This window comes from Gymnodraco acuticeps, unplaced genomic scaffold (genome assembly GCF_902827175.1).
Source record: "Gymnodraco acuticeps unplaced genomic scaffold, fGymAcu1.1, whole genome shotgun sequence".
NCBI classification, from domain to species: Eukaryota; Metazoa; Chordata; class Actinopteri; order Perciformes; family Bathydraconidae; genus Gymnodraco; species Gymnodraco acuticeps.
This window is the reverse complement of record NW_022992206.1, coordinates 2,661,097-2,683,847: the sequence shown is the minus strand read 5'-3', so window position 1 is coordinate 2,683,847 and position 22,751 is coordinate 2,661,097. Positions and strand designations below refer to the sequence as shown.

Below are 22,751 nucleotides of genomic sequence, written 5' to 3'. Positions count from 1 at the left end.
CTGTGTACATTAACAGTAAACTATTATACCGTGTAACCCGACATTTTCGGTTCTAACTCTCTGGAACAACCTCCCTGAGGAGATCAGACTTGTGAGCTCCTTATCCCCTTTTAAATCCCTCTTTAAAACATATTTTCACAAGTGTGCTTTCACAGGGTTTGTGTCCTGAATTCACATTTATAAGCCAAGTCACTTCTTAATAGCTTCATAAGGCATTCACTTAAATTTAATGATTTCTTATTATTAGTATGTGTATTGAATAAACTTTGCCTGGAATAATCACTAAAGTGGACTTGTTACAAGAGATTCATCTTCACTGCATTATTCACAGTGCTGGTTACATTTAACACATTGATTACTCAATCAAGGCTCTATAGCTCAGAACTAAAAACCAGGGGTCGTGGTTTAATACTGACTGGGGCCTACTGTATGCATGATCAGTTACGTCAACTACCTGCATTTAGATGAACATATAAATTACGCTGCTCAGAAAACTCAGTTGCACTATAGACTGTAGATTTGCACAACTTCTGTCTCTACAGTTTGGTAGATGTGATGTCAAACCCCAGTTAAAGTAGACATACACTATCGTTGCTGCATAAGAGGTATTTTAATGTTATAGCTGATTAACTTATACCAACTATTTCATTTATACACCATTGGGTAGTTCAGGTAAATATTGAATATATCTTAGAAACAATGTCCCAATTTGGGTTCAGTGATTACCACTGTCAGTACTTATTTATTGAATTTGTCACACAGCAGTCCACAGGCAATTCAAAAACAATAAAAAAACAACAAAACAACCATAATCCCATATCAGCAACCCCCATCACCGGACGAGGGCCATAATAGCAGAACCAAAGTGGTGAAATAAACACTAATTGTACACAAATTGGTGTTGGCATAGATTTTCAACTCCACATGTCTACGTCATTTGAGACTCAACATTTGTTTTCCTATGTGATGAAGCACCAACTCCTAACCCTTGTTTTGTTAAGAAAGGTCGACATTTATTCAGTCTTCTTTATTTCCTTTGAGTTTATCACATCCATTAACAGAGGCAAATAGACATACTACACTTTTAAATTAAGTTTAGCTCTTTGAAATATATTAAAAAACATACAGTCATAAAAGCCATTACAATAATCTGAGTTTCAGGCCTTTGGTGATTTAAGAGTGAGCGTGCAGTACTCCTTATATGATGTCTTTTAAGTAGACGGTGTCCCAGATGTGAGCAGTTAAATTATGTGTGATGTAATGGTAGGTACATTATTCAACTTAATATACTAAACAATTCATTGATGCTTTACCGGTATTGTAAAGTTGGAAAAACCAAGTGTATTTGTTTGTTAACCTTGGTAACCCTTATTCTAGGGAGTAGACCTGAAGGCAAGCTGTTATGCTTTATGAGAGAATGGGATTTTACATGTTTTGAACAGAAGCACCTTTACAGTTGGTATGTGTTTTTAAACAGTAGCACCTTTAGTGTTGTGAGCATGCTGCCCTTCACCTTACTTCACCTTACTTCACCTCACCTCATTTAACCCCACCTCACTTCACCTCCACCAACCTCACTTTACTTCACCTTACATCAGCCATGTTGGAAGTCATTTAAGTAAACATGGAGACGGGGGAGGATCCGCACCGTTCCAATGCAACACTTTAATTACCAGCACTGGTATTTTTATAAAAGGCAGCCTGTTTCTTTTGCCAGGGACAATGTCAGTTATGTTGCCTGAGGCTAGTTTGTGTGTACAGAGGATATAAAACCTGATAATCTATCTCCAAGATTAAACCATAATGAATTAGATTTGAAGTTTAAGATTTCCCGAACATGTCCATCCAGTACAAATATCTGTCTATTAGCTTGAGAAATTGTTGCCTGGTATTCTTTAACGAATTGTCAGATGTGTTGCTTCATACAAAATCAAACTTTATTTAAAATGTGGTGTTTAAAAAGTCGTCGATGTTGATAGGATGAGAATATAATTAATTCAATTGTTTTTATTATTATTGTATGTTCATATTTTGTTAAGACTCTTTCGGTCATTTCGGCCTGCATCAAACATTTTCGGGAATATTTAGATTTTGTATCTGTTTAATGACAACATAATAGACATTGAGACAGAGCTGGACCCTTTGAGGTAAGGAGAATTCCAGATGAGTAATCTATTCCTATGTTGAAATGTTGAAAACATCTTAGTGCAAGGGAGAGAACACTGCTATCTTTATAATGTTATTTTATTATGTTACATTTGTTTATATTTAATATCAATACATCCATTGTGTTTTTATATTGTCATATTCCAAAAGTTCATGGTGACTGTTTTATGAAAAGGTTAGAGTTAAACTTGTCTTGCCTTTTTTCTGGTTTCAAGACACATGCTTGTTTAAAAAACGTTTTTATCATATGTAACAAGTTTATTTAAGTGGAAAATTATTTGAAATTATTGTTTTACCTCCAGGTTTTCATCACATTAAAAAAAAAGAAGTCTAACCATTTAGCAAAATTACCTTATGTGAAGTAAACTTTTTATTCCAGTGTTAAAGAAAAAGATAAGAAAGACACTTTTAATGTCAACTCCTGCACACTTAAGATTTTTTTGCATGAAAATCTTAAACTCACAATTTGTCCACATTGAGGCCAGAACTTGGTCACCAGCAGACATGTCTTCATTTTAAGAATCACAAGCTACACAGAAAAACATTCCGCTAACCACATGTGACCGTTAAACGTCCTTTGAAGGTATTTAATCAAACTTTTGTTCTTTATCTGAAAAGGATTTAGATTTATTTGATGTGAAAAATTAGATTAACTAGAATTATCCTTAGTTTAACCCAGCATCAGATTGAATTCTAAAGAAAACAGAGTTTGTCTAATAAAGAAAACAGGCATGCAGACCTGGGCAGGAAACATAAGCGTTTTACATATTTATTTGTACTCAAGCTGTAAAGAGTCTAATCGCCAATAGTACCAAGTCTTGGCAATGTACCAAAATAAACACAGGTTGATACATTTATGCGTGTATTTTATTTCAGTGAACAAAATATGTCTCTACATAAAACAATGTACAATATTACAATAACATAATAGTACGTTATATACACAATGAAAAATAAACAAAGTGATCTATATATATATATTTATATATATATATATATAAGTTATTAAACAAGGAAAAGTAATAGTTATACATTTACATACACAGCTGCTTGGTACAACATTTTAATTTGTACAAAAATTGTATTTTGGTCAGTCATCATCAGTCACAAGTAATTGTTTTAAATAAGTTTGAGGTATGTATGGCATGATTACATGTATAATAATTTCTGTGTCTTTCGTTTCTATTTACAGAGCAGCTATACAGGGAGTCACTGGATCATCAGTACCATGGCAACAGAGGTATCATTTTCCTGTCGTTACGTCCACACGAGTTGAATATGGAGCCTGAGGGCAGAGAGGAAAATAAATATTTAATGATGTGTGAATACCCCAAAGTTTGAGTCCATTTACAGTTATTGAGAAAATATCACATACATACCAGAGTTTAAAGCTCATTATGGTCATTTTCAGGTTCATATTTGTATTTTGTAACTACTGTGACATGTTAACATGCTTTAATGTACAAAGAGGTCTTTATATTTCTCATACTGCCTGTGCTGCAGCACCTCTTTTCACCCTCTGTCTGAAACCAGAGCACAGTCTACTCTGACTGGTTAGCTGCCCAGCTCCGTTGTGATTGATCAAGCGCTTAGAAATGTCTCACCCCTTAGCCTATCACGTACAATGTGTTGGAGCGCTAGCCAATATAAGTGCGAGTGTTACTTAGTGATCGGATTTTAGATCAGATTAACAGAAAGAGATCTGGTGTCTTAATTATTGAGTGTAAGAGGTGCTTTATTTGACAAACGGAGGTTTCGAGTGTACATTAAACAAAGTTTATTTCAGTGCTTTCTGACAGAAACCACCAAAGGTTTATGTAATAAAACTAAGGATGTTAAGAAAAGATCTTGATCAGGTTTGGGCAGAAAGCCATGAAGGCAAACTTGTCCCTTATACAGTACGTTCCTGACCTTGTGCTAAGCTAGGCTAACTGGCTGTAGCTTCATGTTTAACAGACAGTTTTAAGAGTGTTATCAATTGTCTCATCTAACTCTTGGTAACAAAAGATAATCAGCATATTTATTAAAATACCAAATAAATGGTTTAGACAGATGGAGATCGAGGTAGAGAGATCTACTCACATTATCTCTTGATGAAGGCAACAGGAAGTTCTCTTTCGGGAACCAAAACTCCTGAGTGGATCACGTTGAGTGGCTCATTATCTGTTGCCACAATCTCATATTCTCTGACCAACTATAAGAAAGAAACAAGAGTTTGATTTGATTAGTAGATGAAAACTCCAACAGACATGGATAAAAAAACAAAAAAAACAGTCTGCAGTGAAACAAACTCTGGCCTGAACTGAGCTTTATCTTACCCAGCACATGGCCAGCTGTAGCTGCAGCTCTGCGAGCCGCCTGCCTATGCACATCCTCTTCCCGATGCCGAAGGGGATGTGGGCGAAGGGGTGGATGTTGTTGTTCTCCCGCAGCCAGCGCTCAGGTTTGAACCGCTTCCCTTCCTCAAAGTATTCCTCGTTTGTGCCCATTGCGTGGCTGTTTATCATTACAATTGTCTGTAACAGATGAAAAATATACAAATGATTTATAGATATTGTATTATAGGCTTGCTAAATCAGAACTGTACAATGTTAGAGCAAAGGTCAAGAACATTTTTATTAAATCAATTAAAGATAAATAAAATGGATAGCACAGTTGATATAAATAAAGTAGAATAAATACCTAGTTACTTTAAATCTACCATGCAGTTAGTTAAGTTGCATATTCTCCATTTAGACTTTGTACAGTACACGAGGAGAGTGGAATGTAAACTGCTCCTGTCAAGTGTATGGTAACAAGAACTAAGCCACTTACCCCTTTGGGAATAGCATAATCTCCCAACACAGTGTCTTTGTCCATAGTCCTGCTGGTGAACGGGACTGATGGTGATAACCTGGAAGAGAAAAAAAAATGCATGGGAATACAGCCTCAGTGACGCTGGTGGAGCATGACACACATATTATGTAAGCTGTTTAATGGTAGCTAAACTTCTCTAAATGTTTTTCACTGTACGTGATGTGCTGAGATTTAATCTGCAGTCAGGGATCATATACATTCCCTGTGTGCTGCGGTTATGGCATTAGCCTTAAATTACATGTTAGGCAATTTGTGACTGCATGAGAAGAAGTGGGGCTTATGGAGGGGTTAGGAAGTGACTTGAACGTGACCGCAAGGTTTAGGCTGGGATGCCTGCCTGATGCTGGTCATGCCCCAGGCTGCAGTCAAATAGTCCAAAAATTCCTAAATTCTAACCCTATCGTCTATTCCTTGACCTCTGAGTGAAACGTCACGGGGTTAAGGGATAGTGGATAGGAGAATTCAAAAGGACTTAGGAGAAGAGACTGCGGTACTTTAGAGAATCCGAATGCACTTTCACTATCCAACGTGTTTATGATGCGCCAGCGGACGTCATGAATGTGCGTCTGCTGCTGTGGGGAAACTATGGAAACTACAGTTTTCTATAGCGGACTACAACATGGATGTTTAATAAGAACGAGGGACTACTGTAAACTCATCTAGAGACTCTGCACCGTGCTCTGATGCTGTTGCTTTATGCTTTATGAACGTGGACAACAGAGAAACATATTCTTCAGGACCAAAGTTGGAATTGAAATAAAAAAGGAAAGTGAAACTTATGCTCGTCACCCTCTCCCTCCGGTCCACATTAATACAAATGATCCCAATACGTATGATTGTATGAAAAGATCTTAAAATCAATACAAATGTATTTATTATAAACGTTAGTCCTTAACATCTATCACTGTGTATATCACCATTCAAACATCTTTTAAAAGTTGAACAAACTCCACACAGCTCAGTAAAGACTGTGAGATGTTGACTTTATTTGATAATTTCAGTAAAAACTAACGTTCATATTTCTCTTTTTGATTATAATACTGATGAACGTTCAAAACAAAGCACTTTGGCAACTTACCACCTAAGTTTTAAAAAGCTTAATAAGCACCGTAACTTTCAAGATATAATTTCTCGGCCATAATCGGTTGTTTCTGTGAACGGCCGACTGTTGAGTGACGGCAAATGCTGCGGCTGCAAGGCATTGTGAGGAAGCATTTTCTCCTCTCCTTTCGGTTAGGGAGGTCCAGTGGTTCCTAAGCTAAAGGAGGTTATAAAGGAAGTTTGAAACCTCCTTTCCTATCATCTAGAGAATTCGAACGGCACTTATCATGGCTGCCACTGAGGGACTTCCGGGTCATTTCACTCCAAGGTTCCTAAGCTAAATGGACTATTGGACTACAGCCCCAGTATCTCATGTTTTTGAGGCAGTCATGTGTGAGAGTTTCGCCTCTTAATCTCCGTGGTACTGAGGGAAACCGTGATGCAGCCTGCGTGCCCGATTGGACCCGATTTATCTGTGGATATTATGTCACGTTACATGCAGCTCGAACTATTTTAAACTTGAGCTGTTTCACCTCGGTATGTGTGGAATGTTATATCTTGTATGATCTTTTATAGTTGTGTCTTTTAACTGTGCTGCATTGCTTGTGTGTCTGTCATATTGTATCACAATTTCAACAACTTTAACATTTTGTATCAAGATCTCCATCATGATTTATCCCATTAGGCCTGTCACAATATCAGATTTACATTACACAATTATATGTATATGTTATAATATAAATGTATTATCAAAAATATCAATATCACATTTTAAATGAATAACAGTATCAGTCAAATTCCCTAGAAACTTTACTTAATGTGAGTTTTGCATCTTTATTTGGGGAGGAAGTATAGGGAGTTGGAAAGAAAGTCTGTTTTAACTAAATCAGGATTATTCGCATGATATTATCCTATGTGTATTATTAAAGATATATTGATATCTGTATATATTCCTATTGCCTATTGCTGCTCAAAAAATTGCTGTAATAGGAGTAATTATTGTGTGTGAAAAAATAGGCCTCCATGACACTACTTGGACTGCTTTTAGAAGTCACTGCAGTTCATGGCCTGCTATTTCAATCCCATAATGTAGCCGGAGAATCATCAGGAGCTTCATGTTGCTGTTTTACACCCCCCAACATGACCCTCTTGTTGCTGTACCTCATGGACTCTTTGAGGCAGGCCTTGAGGTATGGCATGTTCTTGATGTGCTCGCCACACGGGTCCTGGTCGGGAGCCACCACCTCTCTGATCTCCTCAAACAACTTCCTCTGGGCACCTGGGTTACGTGACAGGTTGAAAATAGCCCACAGCATAGCGTTGGCAGTCTGAGAAACATAAACAGACGGAGAGAGAGGCAGAGATGTCACTAAGTGAGGCAGCTACTCTAAGTGCATTCCTCAGTGGCGTCCTGGAGGGAGCTGAGGAATGTTCAAAGGCTCCTCAGTTACATCCACAACACATTTACTTTGCTCTTTTGAAGCACTGTAACTGCATCACCTGTTTGTTTTTGAGGCTGAACAGTTTTTTTCCCCTTTCCCTCCAGGAAGGAAAACAGGCGAAAGGTAAAACGTTCAAAAGGTTAAGCTAAGTGATAAATATATAGCTATTTTCTTTAAGAGTATAAGGTGTAATAAACCAAAAGCAGTAATAGGCAGAGATATTTTGACAGTATGGAGAATTAGGTTAAATGTCTTTCTTGCTGAGAGTAATAAGAGAAGATTGATACCTCTCTTGTCTCTGATATCGAACTTCACATCTAACTCTCAGCAAAAAGGTGATTCAACGCGTATTTTACCAAACTTTTCCTAAAGTGAAGTGTGTCTTTGTTGCTCACCGTCTCCACTCCTCCGATCTGCAGCTCTGTGATGGCGGCGTACAGCTCCTTCTTAGAGAGATTGCTTTGGTGTAAGATGTCGCCGATCAGGTCATCAGGAGCTCTGGCGGAGTTGTTCTTCAGCCTCCTGTCGATGTAGACTTTGGCTGAGGAAACACAAAACAACGAAAATATGTAATCATACTCTCATTTAACCTTGCATTTGTTCAATGGTGATGAGTGTGATGACCTTAATACTTGTATAGCTAACAACGAGAGCTGAAACAGTTTCTGATTCATCATTAATCGGATTGACTTGAGGACTTGCTTCTTTTCTCTGCTTTACATCATTTTAAGAATATCTTCAGCTTTCCTTTTTTTTTGACAAGAAATGTTATTTTTAAGGTCTAAAGGGAAGTTTTTGTCCTATTTCAAAGATCAGCTAATATGATTGTAGTGACATGTCCCATCTTTGTTGCAATCTTTTCAATCAGGATGAAGTCATGTCCACATGTATTTTTCTTTGGGATATAACTGTCCATTTAAGGTTTCATGCATTACACTCTATGTGAGCGTGTCAGAATGTGTGACGTGTGAAATCAAATGTCCGCTTTTAGAAGCCTAGGTCGGATCCATATGATGTGAATCATATGGACAGAATCATTTGTACAGTATGATCAAGTATGTGATGTCTTTCTATTTTTGTTCTTCTACGATTCCTGACTGTCCATGAGACACATGAGCATATAAGTGCTGGGCATCCTATAAAAATCACATGACACAAAAACAAATGTACTTAACGTCTGACTGACAGTTTGTTTTTACGAAAATACTAAAAGAAAATGTACCTCACTTGATCTTGCGCAGCCCAGAAGTGTTTGTTTCCCCTGGGTAGTTTATTGTAGCTACCAAATGTTGGGAAAGTGTCTTTATGTGTGTGAGACGTCGTCACATTAAAATAAACAGCACTACCGGCATCACCTTCTCCCTCCCCGCTCTGCCCTCCCTCCACCTGCTACTACAACTATTTGGCTGGTTTCGTCCTCTCAGGTCATGCGGTTTACTACGACTGTGGCTGCAAAGAGTGCCAAATGCACATAAACAGTGAGGCACTCAGCTCAAATTCCCTCTGTTCCTCTATCCTCTGACGGGAAACAAGATCAAACTGTTTTGCAGCAGTGAAATCAAACTGAAATACTACTTTAAGAAATCTGAGTGTTTGTGTGATTATGTAGTGTATAGTATTCATGTGTGTGTACCAAGTGGCAGTGACTAAGTAGTGTATATCAAGTTAAGTACAAATGTAAGCCACTTGGACTCTACCTGAGTAATTTCTCTCTATTTTATACTTCTACTACACTATATCTCAAAAGAAAATATAACATTGTTTAATGCACTACATTTATTCAACGTCTTGAATTACTAGTTACTTTACACACAAATCATATGAAGAACTTATTGCATTTAAGTACAGCTGGAACAATAACAAATGTTCTTTTGTTTTGTGAAAAACATTTTATAGTTCCAGCCTTTAAAATGCAAAGATGTGCTTTCTTTTATTTTTTTACATTTGATGTAAGGGAGTAGTTTTACTTTGAACACTTTAAGTACATTTCCCTGATTGAATTTACCTTGACAAATGTACAATTCTCAAAGCAGGACTTTTACTTTCTATAGAGTATTTGTACAGTGTAGAATTAGTACTTTTAACTAATTAAAGGATCTGAATTATTTCTTCACCACTGTGCGTACCTGTGCTGAAGATGCAGTCCCATGCTTCCGTGTGGACCTGCCATCTTTTGGTGTTGAGGCTCTTGTGGAGCTTCACCGGTGTGACCATCATCATGCCAAACGTGCTCATCATCTACAGAGAAACACAAAGAGGCATTCAATCCAATCATTGTCCACTCACTCAAAAGACGTTGATGCAATCTTAATCAGGGTTGTTTCTTCTTTGCCCTGTGACCTCTTTGCCTGTATCAACTCCTGATATTGGCTTGCCAAGGTAAATCAATCCCAGTAAATACAGTCAGAAACTGGCTGACCTGTGTGTGAGGTGAACCTCATGAACTACGCTGTTTCTGTCAGAAACTGGCTGACCTGTGTGTGAGGTGAACCTCATGAACTACACTGTTTCTGCACCTCAGAGTATCAGAGGTGTCCTCTCCTACAGTACACACTGCAGGAACAAACAACAGGAGAACTCACTGTTTTCACGGCGGTGATGAAGTTCATAGCCTCCTCGTTGACTTCCTTCTTCAAGAGACCAAATCTGTTGTCGTAGAGGACGAGGCAGATGGCTGAACAATAAAGAAAAGTTACAAAAAAGTAAGATTTAGAGCCTGAGCTGAATGTATATAAAATCAGGAAGGGTTTTCAATTAAATATTTCAAACTACATACAACTTTGTCATATACATTTGTTTTTCAAAGATAGAGGTATTGAAAATAGCATGGCTTATATACAACTATTTTAGCATGCATTCTTAAGATATAGGCAAACAACATAAAGAGCTGTAAAGCTGATTCAAAAATGTTTTATACATTAATTATTTTCAATCATGTTCCCCAGATGCTTAAATGAAGATTGTTATCTTTACTTATGTGAAAGCACACTTAACATTTTTGGACATTTAAAGACACTTTTAACCATTTTCTTCTGCTATTTTTTTACAGATTTTATACACTAATCATAGGATCGAGACAATTAAAGCACCAAATAACTGATGATAAAAAATATTGAGTAAGAAAAGTATAACTTACTCTCAAACGACCATTTGTTTAGCTCGAAGTAAAGGTCTTTAATCCTTCCATTGACGTTTATTTTTCCAATTCTGCCCATGAAGTCCATCAACACCTGTACATTTACAGACACAAGCCGTCAGTCATCGATCATATAAACACATATAAAATACACATTATGGCATTTAAAGCCTCTTACCTCATTTATTTTGTGGTCAAGCTTCACTACCTCTGTGGGTTTCATGAGTTTCTGCTGGAAAACGCTCCTGACCCTCTGCCAGTCTTTCCCCTCCCTGCAAACACATACAGCTTTAAAACCTTTGCGCACTTTAATCCGACAATTTACGAACACATTTATATATGAAGAAATGAAAAGTGTACTTACAGAAGGAGCAGTCCGTACGCCTCGTCTCTCAGATCTCTGTATGCTGTCCACGGTTTGATCTCCAGTCTCTGCGGGTACTTGCCCTCCTTCCTGTAAAGCGACTCCAGCAGGCAAGGTGAGCCGATGTTCACCGAATCAAAAAAGGCCAGCTTCATCCGGAAAATCTTCCCATATTGCTTATGATAATCAACCTGAAATATATTTTTAAATGAGTCAACATGTCGTTTAAAAACATTTTCTCGCGCAATTATTGTAGAACATATGTTGTCAAGTTGTTAGTTTTACTGTACCAGTGCCTCGTGTTGCCTGTTCAGACCTCCTTTCCGATGCAGTTCGAACATGCTGCCGACGAGCGGCCACTTGGTGGGTCCCGGGATCGCGTCCAGGCTGTGCGCTCTGGAGGCAGCGTGAGGGCAGCGCACAGTCTCCACAGCATCCTTCTCCTCCAGCACGCACACTGAGGATGTGGGCTTGAAGTGCTGCAGTCCGACAGACTTCTTTTTCAGGAACTCAACAATCTGAGGAACTTTTTGGATCTGAGCCCTCATCCTCAAATCGATTTTTATTTCTCTTTAAAAAATGTTCAACCGTAGCTCTTCTTTATAATCTTGGAGGTTTCTCGTTTCTTGGAAGTATCACACCTTACCGCACTATATATACCCTGAGAGTGTGTATTCCTGCCGTGCACTGAACCAATCAGGGGCCGGTCCAGCATGGTGTGCGTCGAGCCCACTTTTCATTTATCCACGTTGCTAGGGCCGCATGACCACTGACAGACAGACCAAGGAAGTTCCCCCCCCTGCCCCCCCCCCCCCCCCCTCGCTTTACAAATAAACCTACAGTCAACATCGGAGGTGACGCGGTTCGCCTGAACCGTGTTACAGAGTGGAGGAATCGAAACTTTGGCAGAGCAAATACTACGGCCACACTTCTGGACCGTGGGCAAATATTTGACAGATTGCAGCATGGGTTATGTGTGTGTGTTTGCTTTGTTTGTGTTTTGGAGTGTGTGTTCCGTGTAAAATAATCGTCCATATATTATTCAATCATAATATTAATATTATTTATAAAAAAGTTGGAGTAGAAGTTGTTTTGAGTCTGGCAAATGTCACATCTGAAAGTCATTACATTCATAAGTTTCCTATTGCATCCTCTATTAAAAACAAGTGTGGGGTTTCCAACAGTTTCTAAACTGCAAAGTCTTCAATTGAAAGTCTATTTCTGACACAAACGAAAGCTATGATATAGTAGGCCTATCAGCTTTTTGATATCAGTTAGATAATAATAATAATAATAATAATAATACATGTTATTTATATAGCGTCCTCCTGGTGCACAAAGCGCTTAATCAACCTTTTTGTCTTCCTGCTCCCAATGCTTGCACACAAACACACACACACACACACACACCACACACACACACACACACACCGCCCCCTTAGAGCTGGCATGACTTAAATAACACGTGCGGGGCCCCATGTTGTTACCCTGTAAAAGTGCTCATTCACAGACGTTCAGGTGGCATCAGAACAACCTTGAAGTTCCCCAGGTGTAACACACACACACACACACACACACACACACACACACACACACACACACACACACACACACACACACACACACACACACACACACACACACACACACACACACACCAACACACACACACACACACACACACACACACACTCATTAACCATGAGGATCGAAAGACAGAATCATCGCAAAACAGATGTATTTTCTGGCCCATTTGCAAATAAAACAGACAGATGATTCATTAAGAAAACAAGTCTATGTGTCGTGTGAAAAGCATGGACGAAAAAAAAAGACAAGCTGCTGTTTTCCTTGGCCCTTCCTCCAAATTTCACAGAAAAATCAAGTATATTTTTGCTGACAAACAGACAAAAACAGCAACAAATAGAACCAAAAACATAACCACTTTGGTAAATGTTATAACTTAAAGACCAAGGGAAATAATAATATTTAATATGAGAAAAGATTACTTTTATTTGTGGAATAATGGTTCAGGTTAGAACAGGTTAGAACATTCTGTGAGTTCACTCCAGTTGTATTACTCAAACAGAACAAAGCGTGATCTGCGTGTTGTTGAGCAAGGCTTTACCTTCAACACAAGGTAACGTTGGCATCCAGCTAACAGCTGGCACTGCGCAGGACATGTTTTCTCCTCATGTTCTTTTGTGGGCAAATAGTCCTGCACAATATCCTCCTCTGACCTCCTGAAAAATAAGTGACTGAAATATGTTTCACAATAAATGATATGGAGGATGAATGTTTGTGCTATGTGTTCATCTAAGTAGTCAGTGATTATCTTTCAGTCATATGAGCTTCAGTCTGGATGCATTATAAGAACTTACAACATATATCATAAATGTATTGCACGGTAAACTACATTTATTTAACAGTTTTTGTTTATTTAAATCTAGTCTGGTGAGCGTAAAGGAACAGGAACACAATAAAGCGACTGAATGTACTCGTTCATGGAACATAGACACCATAATTAAATACATGCATAAAGCCTCACCTAAAACCCAGACAAACCCCAGACAAGATACACCTCTGCCTTACGGCTTTAGAAAATATAAAATAAAACAACAATAAAACCTCTTTATGTCCTATACCTGTATACCTTGACTGCATATAACAGAGCAAAACAATGTAGTAATTTAAGTAAAATAATGATCAACTTATTATTGTGCGTCTCAAGCATGAAATAAGAAAAATTAAAACAAATGTTACACTGATTTTTCTTTGTCAGATTAACCTCTTTAGTGCTAGATATCTAGTTCACTTAATGCTGGGTGGATAATTTGTTTAAAGTTAATTGAAGCCTCATGCATTGACCAAAAGCCTCCAATTGAAGTGCTGATTTCTGACCTCGTCTTGCAGATATCACCCTGAATACTCTTGTGAATCTTTCTTTCTAATTCTCACACTGAAATCAGTTAGTGTTTGTAGGGAGGACTTCAGCAGGCAGAGAGATAAGTGATAAACCGAGATAGCTGACCTTCTCAGGCAGCAGCGGAGTCATCAGCACACAGTGCAGGCAAACCTGATGACTCAAACTGTCCAAAGTGACTGACAGGTCAGTGAGTTCATGGATTGGGGTTCAAACTGCTCCGTGTGTAACATAGGGGTGCTGGCACGTGGTGCGAAGGAGAATCACAGGCATGCATGCACACGAAGATGCACATTCATACACGAGAAGACCACCATGATCCAGTAAAGAAATAATGCGGAGGCCACAGAGGAGGAGATTAGTTTGGATCCATAGTATATGAAAATGCTCCGTACAGTCATGTAAGTGGTCATTTAACGCCTGACCTAGAATGTCAGGTGCCCCATTATCCAAAGCCCACCCTTACACTAAGAATGACAAATATTTACACCAGAGCAGGAATGGAGTTACACAAAGAGCGCCTTGCACCGCCATGTCCTCTGCCTCCTGACAGCCTGTTTTGCCCCACATCACACCAGCTCCCCGTGCAGCACAGAGGCTCTCAGAGTTGATAGAAAAGCTTCTAAATAGTGTCGACAGAGAAGGCAAATACTTCCTGGCTCCCTGTTTCACAAATTGTCATTCACAGCTTTTCAATGCGTCTCGATTCGTTGCACATTTGATTGGCCTTGATTGAGCATTACAATTCTTGAAATCGAGCCAGTGTTAATATCATCAAACATAAAGATTTCTGACACTGAGAAACAAAGAGTTTTATCTATTTGATGGGACTCACAAAAGCCTATAGATTATTGACTCTGGACAGAAAGTAGGTCATTCGTATTGATAGAGATGATGTCGAAGGGCTGGAGCCGGTAAGGAAGGAGATCTCTGTGAACTTGCTGAACTCTACACACTGAGTCTGCTGTTGCCTCAGTATCTGGGTCAGGATTCCCTGGATGGAGAAGGGCCTCCCTATTCTGACAGCAACAAGATGAAGGAATGGAAAGTGTTGGAGTAGAGAGGCCACAGGGTTGTACCTTGGAAAGTGGAATGGCAAAAACAAAGTCATAAATGTAGGGTTAAAAATGTGCCGCAGTAAAATGTTTCCTAAAAACAACCGCCATGGTTGTTCCCCCATATGTTGAGAAGCAGTTATTTTTGCAGTGAGTGTATTGTTCCTTTAAGGGAACAGTCAGTTGAGGCAGGGGTGAGTGGATTGCTGCTTTGTGAGCATGCAGAGTTCACTAGGAGAGTACAGTTAACAAAGGTCTTTGGGTAACACTTTATGGTAAGGGTACATGAATCATGACTTAATGCATAAAAAAGCATGAATTCATTCATGTAGTACTTCATGAACTATCAGTAATGTACAAGGATTAATAGTATCTCATGCATGACGTAATGCAGGAACAATACCTTAATTAATGCATCAACTAAGGCAGGGGTGCCCACACTTTTTTGGCTTTGCCGATATCTGTGTTGATAGGTAATAGATTAAGAGCGGTGAATCATCTTAGATACAGGAAGTGCTCAAACGTTGTGTGAGTTTATCAAATTTAGCAGTGATTCCATGTCAGCCACAGCTTGTTACAAAAAACCTGACTGATAGTGTGTTTAACGAACTTAAACTAGCTTTATTAAATGTCAGGTCTTTGGCAGGAAAAACATTTGTAATCAACGATTTTATCACTGAGCACAATCTTGATTTTATGTTTTTAACAGAAACTTGGATTGAACAAAATAACAGTGCAGCTGTTCTTATCGAATCAACCCCTCCCAACTTTAGTTTTATGAGTCAGGAAAGAATGCATAAGAAAGGGGGTGGAGTTGCTATTCTGTTCAATGATTCCCTTCAATGCAGGAAGACATCTTATGGGAACTTTGATTCTTTTGAATATGTGGCCCTTCAGCTGAAATGCTCCTCTCGAGCTCTGTTCCTAAATATCTATAGACCACCCAAATACTGTGGAAACTTTTTTGATGACTTTACTGAACTGCTGTCTATAGTGTGTATTGACTTTGACCGTCTAGTCATTGTTGGTGATTTTAACATCCATGTTGACAGAGGGGCTAAAGAAATGTTTTGTGTTTTTGATAACTATGGACTGACTCAGCATGTGACGGAGCCCACGCACAATAAGGGGCACACTCTGGACTTAATTATCTCAAAGGGTCTGAATATCTCTAAGGTTGTGGTGACTGATGTTGCACTCTCTGACCATTCCTGTGTTTTCTTTGAGAGCTCTATTTCTGTTCACAAAAATGTTCAGAAAGAGGTAACCACAAAGCGATATTTAACTGAAAATACTAGGGAAATGTTTACTCAGAATTTTTCTTCCACACTTGCCCCTGCTAACATCTCAGTAAATGAGCTAGTAGATCATTTTAATTCAAAAATTAAAAATGTTATAGATGCCATTGCTCCAACTAAGGTAAAGGAAGTGTCTGGCAAGAAACTATCTCCATGGAGAAAGGCCATGACCGTGAAAACAGAAAAAAGAGAATGTCGAAAAGCTGAACGCAGGTGGCGAAAAACAAATCTCCAGGTTCACTTTGAAATCTATAAAGAGAGACTTGGCCTTTATAATTTGGAATTGAAAAACGCACGACAATCGTTATTCTCTGACATCATTACCAAAAACAAAAACAACGCACGTGCCTTGTTTGCTACCGTCGATAGACTAACTAACCCCCCAGTGTCAGTAGCCTCTGAATTTCTATCCACCAGGGCACGCAATGATTTTGCCTCCTTTTTCACTGACAAAATTCAGAAAATCAGACAAGCAGCCAGTGCCTCTGCTGCATCAGGAACAGCAAATGTGTTGTCTCTGTGTCCACTTAACATAAATTCAAACACCATGACACAATTCCATCAGATTAATGATAAAAACCTAGAGGACATTATACAACTTCTGAAATCCTCCTCCTGCTGCCTTGATATTATTCCAACAGGATTTTTGAAAGATGTTTTGCCTTGCATGGCCTCAGATATACTTCATATAGTAAACAAATCTCTTCACTCAGGTATTTTTCCACAGGCCCTGAAAACCGCAGTCATTAAACCGCTCTTAAAAAAGAATAATCTAGATGCTTCAGTAATGAACAATTACAGGCCCATATCAAACCTGCCATTTCTAGGTAAAATCATTGAAAAAGTTGTTTTTCAACAGTTGAGTAATTTCTTGCATTTAAATAACTGTTTCGATGTGTTCCAGTCAGGCTTTCGTCCAAACCACAGCACTGAGACTGCTCTTGTAAAGGTCTTCAATGACATCCACTTAAACACAGACAGTGGCAGAACTTCAGTGTTAGTATTATTAGATCTCAGTGCTGCGTTTGACACTGTTGACCACAGCATATTACTAGACCGACTGGAAAACTGGGTGGGACTTTCGGAAACAGTTCTAAATTGGTTTGAATCCTACTTAAAGGACAGAAACCATTTTGTTTCTATAGGTAAATACACATCTGAGTTGACAAATATGACATGTGGGGTTCCTCAAGGCTCCATCTTGGGGGCTCTTCTCTTTAACATCTACATGCTACCACTGGCTCAGATAATGAAAAACAACAAATAAGTTACCAAAGCTATGCAGATGACACACAATTTATGTAACCAATTTCACCAGGAGACTATGCTCCAATTCAAACACTGAGTAAGTGCATTGAACAAATCAATGACTGGATGTGTCAGAACTTTCTCCAATTAAACAAAGATAAAACTGAGGTAATGGTTTTTGGAGCCAAGGCAGAACGTATAAAAGTTAGCGCTGAGCTTCAGTCTGCAATGTTCAAAACAACAGATAAAGCCAGAAGTCTAGGTGTAGTCATGGACTCTGACCTGAGTTTCAACAGTCACATTAAAACAGTTACTAAATCAGCCTACTATCACCTAAAGAATATATCTATGGATCTATATCTAGGATTAAAAGACTAATGTCACAGCAGGATTTGGAAACACTTGTCCATGCTTTTATCTTCAGGTCTCACTAAAAAATCTATGAGGAAGCTGCAGCTGATTCAGAACGCCGCTGCTCGAGTCCTCACTAACACTAAGAAAGTGGATCACATCACTCCTGTTCTGAAGTCTTTACACTGGCTTCCTGTGTGTCAAAGAATAGATTTCAAAATACTGCTGCTGGTTTATAAAGCACTGAATGGTTTAGGCCCAAAATACATTTCTGACCTCCTGCTAAATTATGAACTATCCAGATCTCTCAGGTCTTCAGGGACTGGTCAGCTTTCTGTCCCCAGAGTCAGAACTAAACATGGGAAAGCAGCGTTCAGTTATTATGCTCCAAATATCTGGAACAAACTCCCAGAAACCTGCAGGTCCGCTGCAACTCTTACTACTTTTAAATCCAGGCTGAAGACTTTTCTTTTTGTCGCTGCTTTTAATTAAACTATTCATATCTTAGACTGCACTGTAACTTTTATCCATGTATTTTTTCTTTTAATGTTTATTTTATTAGCTTTTCTTTTTAATGACTAATTTTAAATGCCGTTTTCTTAATGTCTTTCATTTTTTGTAAAGCACTTTGAATTTACTTGTGTTGAAAAGTGCTATATAAATAAACGTGCCTTGCCTTGCCTTGGTGAGCTACTTTTGAAATGACCAGCTCACCGAGGTCTACCAACCAACAATAAAATCCCAAATTGCAAGGGTTCCTGAATAACACGTTTTATTTATACATGGGATAATAGGACTGCAACAAACGACTAATTTGATAATCGATTAATCTACCGATTAATGAAACGATTAATAGACTATTCGGACTATTACATGCCTTACACAATTTCACAAACGCTCTTATTTAGCCATCAACTTTTAGATTTAGCTTGAGGTTGTTTTAGGCATGTGGAAACTAACAATGAAGACAAAAAGATGAATACTTGATTCAAAAATACATATATTATTAAATTAACAAATTGTTTACAAAATTAACATTGCTTTTTATTTAAATTAAATAAATAATATTTCACATCAAAAGAAACAACAATGTTTTAACAAATCGTATTAAATAATCTGATGACAGAACTGTAAACAGAATAGTTGAAACTTTAACAAAATAAAGAGTAACTCAGTTACCTCTAATCATTAACCCATGTTTGTATCATTGAGTTAACTCCGTGCATTTCTCCGTCTGAATGTGGTGCACTTTTGCTAAATGTTTAGACAAATGGCTCGTGTTACCGCCCTTACATGCTGAACACTCTTGACAAGGAGCATTGTCCACCTCAAGACGGGTAACATTTAACCACACCTTGGAGCGCTTCTCTCCGCCATTTCCTCCGTGTGTTGCTGCATGTTGCAGCTGCGTGTGTGTAAACTGCCCCGCCCCCTCGCACACGGGGAGAGATCTCGTATGGATCGGAAAGATCGAAAATACACCGACCATAGACGCATTTTTTTTGTCTTTTTGCATATTAGAAACGAGTTGGCGACACTAAGACTGCGAGATAATATTTGTGTAGCAATAATACATGTCCTTTCTCTTTCTCAACTCGCTACTCGGAGGGAAGTCACTGTCATATGCAGTGGCGTTTTTATATGTACAAAAGTGGTGGGGCACAAAAAACGTAGATGTCTATAAGCTTCTGCAGTGACGTGCAGTTAGGTTAATGGCTGGCGAGGCACTGACTCTTCAGGTTTACAAATATTATATTTTGACCTAAATCAAAATATAATATTATTTTCAAAAGCTTTTTTTGTCTGATGCTTCGATTAATTTTAAACAGACAGTTCAACAAAAGGATACCCAAAAAAATGTATTTTTATCATTTAAATATTGAATTGTTCTCTCTTAGTAAGATCCCATTTTCAATAAAATTGTGGTCTTACCTTGACTTGAAGATGAAGTCCATTTGCCTATCCTTCTGGACAAAAATCTCTATTACTTTTTTGTAAAAGTCCTCCTTATCTTCTTGTAGTTTCAAAAGTATATCATACATCTAATCGATAGATTTATGATTAGAAAATGATAAAAGTAGGGTAGACATGTGGATATTATCCGGCTGAACAAAACGTGCATTTATCTAACTGGTACGTTTCCCACAGACCTTATTTCCAGCTATTTTCTAAAATCCTATGGAGAAATCTCATTGCTTTTTTGTGGAGGGAAACAATGCGCAGCTTACTTCCGGGTTTTAGGACGCGTGACTGCAGCATGGATGGGGACTGCAGCTCTCTGGTCTCCTCTTCACACACCACACTTTTCGCGGCACACATACTTACAGCCAATCAGCTCTGGATTATGTGAGATGACGTATGGTGGGGATGGCAGCTCTATGCGCCTATGGTCATTCTTTTTTTGCCACGCACATTAAATAGGACAATACTCTGAGCATGCGCAATGTAGTTTTTACAGTCACCGCTCACTTAGACAGTGAGAGGGAGGGGCATGATCGGGTTTTGTCCCACATGGCTCTAAATAGCTCAATAGGCACACACTGTAGACACTAATTAGAAGAACACAGACTAAAACAGCAATGTATAGAGGAATCAGATGATTAAACATGATCTTAAAATATTTTTTATTTTATTTTTTTGCATTTTTTTGTAATCATTATTTTTAATACTTTCTGCTGACACTAGGTGGGGCTGTGCCCCACCGGCCCCTAATGACCCGTCGCCACTGGTCATATGCCTTGTGAACACTCCGATAATGCCTCTCCACGTTACCTTTATTTGGCAGAGCGACGCTTGCTTTACAAATAAGGCAAATAACCTTTGAATGTGACATCACAAACAAATATTCTTCATCCCATTCTGGTGAAGTGGTATGTTTTTAGCTTTTTGCTCGGTCCCGCACTCATTTTGTAACTTGTCTCTTGTTTGTTTCTTTAACTTAATTTGAGTTTTCCTGGCACTTGACTGATTTTGTATCGCTTTGCATTCTGGGTTAACAGACTGGAAAGCGATAGGTCGCTTTTTCTATCAATCAAGTAAACTCCTGAATTAAGTGGCAGGGAGGCCAAGGGAGGAGGGATCAAAACCTGTTTTGCCTATTCTAACGGAACTGGATTTTTTTTTTTTATGAATGACTCACGATCTAGCAGCATTGTCGACGTACTGGGCACCTCTGAACTAAGGTATCTCAATCATCATGACTTCTGAGTTATTAATGATGCTCATGTCTTCTTCATATAGATCTGCAAGTGACAGAAAAATATTTCAGAAAAATCACCTGAGTCATATGTAATGATAATAGATGTGAGGCACGAACAGGGGCTATCTTGAAACGTCCATCTTCTTCATATCTGAAGTCAGTGAGCTCTTGGTTGTTCAATCAGGGAAACATGACTCGAATGTCCTTCAGTCAACGACCGAGAGGTCCTTTCTTATGCCTGTTTCCAAACCAGTAAGTCCATTCTATAACTGCAGGATGTTCTTTCAAAAGTTTCTCAGTTTGGTTTCCCCTAAGGTGCCAAATTATTGTTTTGTAGTTAATCATGATTACAACACTTTACAATACAGAATACATGCTCTGCTGTGACCGACAGACCGGGTCACCACTTTATTTGAAGGGGCACAAACATGATGAAGTAATGACAAAATAATGCTAAGTTAATCATGATTACAACACTTGGAATTGCTGTGACTGGTCAGTTTTTTGGCCTGTCACTTTAACTGCAGATCTATATAAAGAAGACATGAACGTCATTAATAACTCAGAAGTCATGATGATTGTTACGTTCCCTCCTAAACTAGGGGTACAAAGGGAAGTAACAAAACACAAAAACAACCGGGCGAGAAAAAGAGGAGAGGAAACTGACTACTGAAGCCACAAAGAGATGCTTTAATTAATAGAAAAGAAAAGAGGCTCACCAGCCAATTTGCAAAACAAACTTAAAACTAAGAACAACTTTCTTCTAAAAGAAAGTGACTAAATTAAACAATACACAAAAAGGTAAACTGGAGCACATCTAACAAGTCACAAAAACACAGGCCTCACACAGAGACATGCTGCACACATGTAGCCAGAGGAGAAGGAGAGGGGCCACTGCAGCCTTCCTCAGGTCCTTTAAGGAGGCCCTGATTGGGGATTGGGAGTACACACACGCGCACACACACACACACACACACACACACACACACACACACACACACACACACACCACACACACCACACACACACACCTAATATCGGCGCAACACACGGAATACACACATCACATGGAATACCCTCATCACTCACTGAACACAGATCCACATCGCTCTGAGCCAGGTCAACACCCACCGCTTCAGAGACGGGAACACCCACACCCACAGCACTGTCACAGACGGACGCAGAACTTAACTGCAACTCACCACTCTGTTGCATCACAACTGGGTGCCGGCCTTTTGGCTTTTCCACATACCACTTGGAAGCTGCCACCTGCTTCTTCCGAGCTACACACTCTGCCACTAGATGACCAGGGTCAAGACAAAAGAAACACAATCTCTTTTTATTGGGTCCTGGAAGAGAAACTGAATGAGCATGTGTGGCACGGCTGTTACGAGCTTTCCGGAAACCAACACGATGAGGAGAATTGCTCTGAGCCAAAACACCACTGTGTGATAGCACAATCCCTTCCTCATCCGCCAGAGTGGCAGCCTGCTTTCGCTTCAAAGCTGCACAGTCTGCTATCAAATGACCAGGGTTATGACAAAAACAACAAGGCTTTTCCAGCTTGGGACCTGATACTGGAAAACTGGCACGGGGAACGTATGTGTCACGAGCTCTATGGTAAAAATCTCGCTGAGGGGAATCACGGTCTTGATGAGGGATATCACGCTGAGAA

At 39.0% G+C, this 22,751-nt stretch overlaps 1 protein-coding gene across 1 annotated transcript; it reads right to left on the bottom strand.

The window, feature by feature from the left end:
- Positions 1–3,015: 3,015 nt before the first annotated feature.
- On the bottom strand, positions 3,016–11,553 carry LOC117539590 (1,25-dihydroxyvitamin D(3) 24-hydroxylase, mitochondrial). The gene is made up of 12 exons (XM_034205808.1): positions 11,296–11,553; positions 11,006–11,196; positions 10,820–10,913; positions 10,642–10,735; positions 10,088–10,179; positions 9,632–9,743; positions 7,901–8,046; positions 7,225–7,391; positions 4,981–5,059; positions 4,485–4,682; positions 4,249–4,360; positions 3,016–3,451 (listed from the first exon to the last, which is right to left on the bottom strand). The coding sequence occupies exons 1-11, from the start codon at positions 11,551–11,553 to the stop codon at positions 4,250–4,252; spliced, it is 1,542 nt and encodes a 513-aa protein (XP_034061699.1). The 3' UTR covers positions 3,016–3,451; position 4,249.
- Between the last annotated feature and the right edge of the window lie 11,198 nt (positions 11,554–22,751).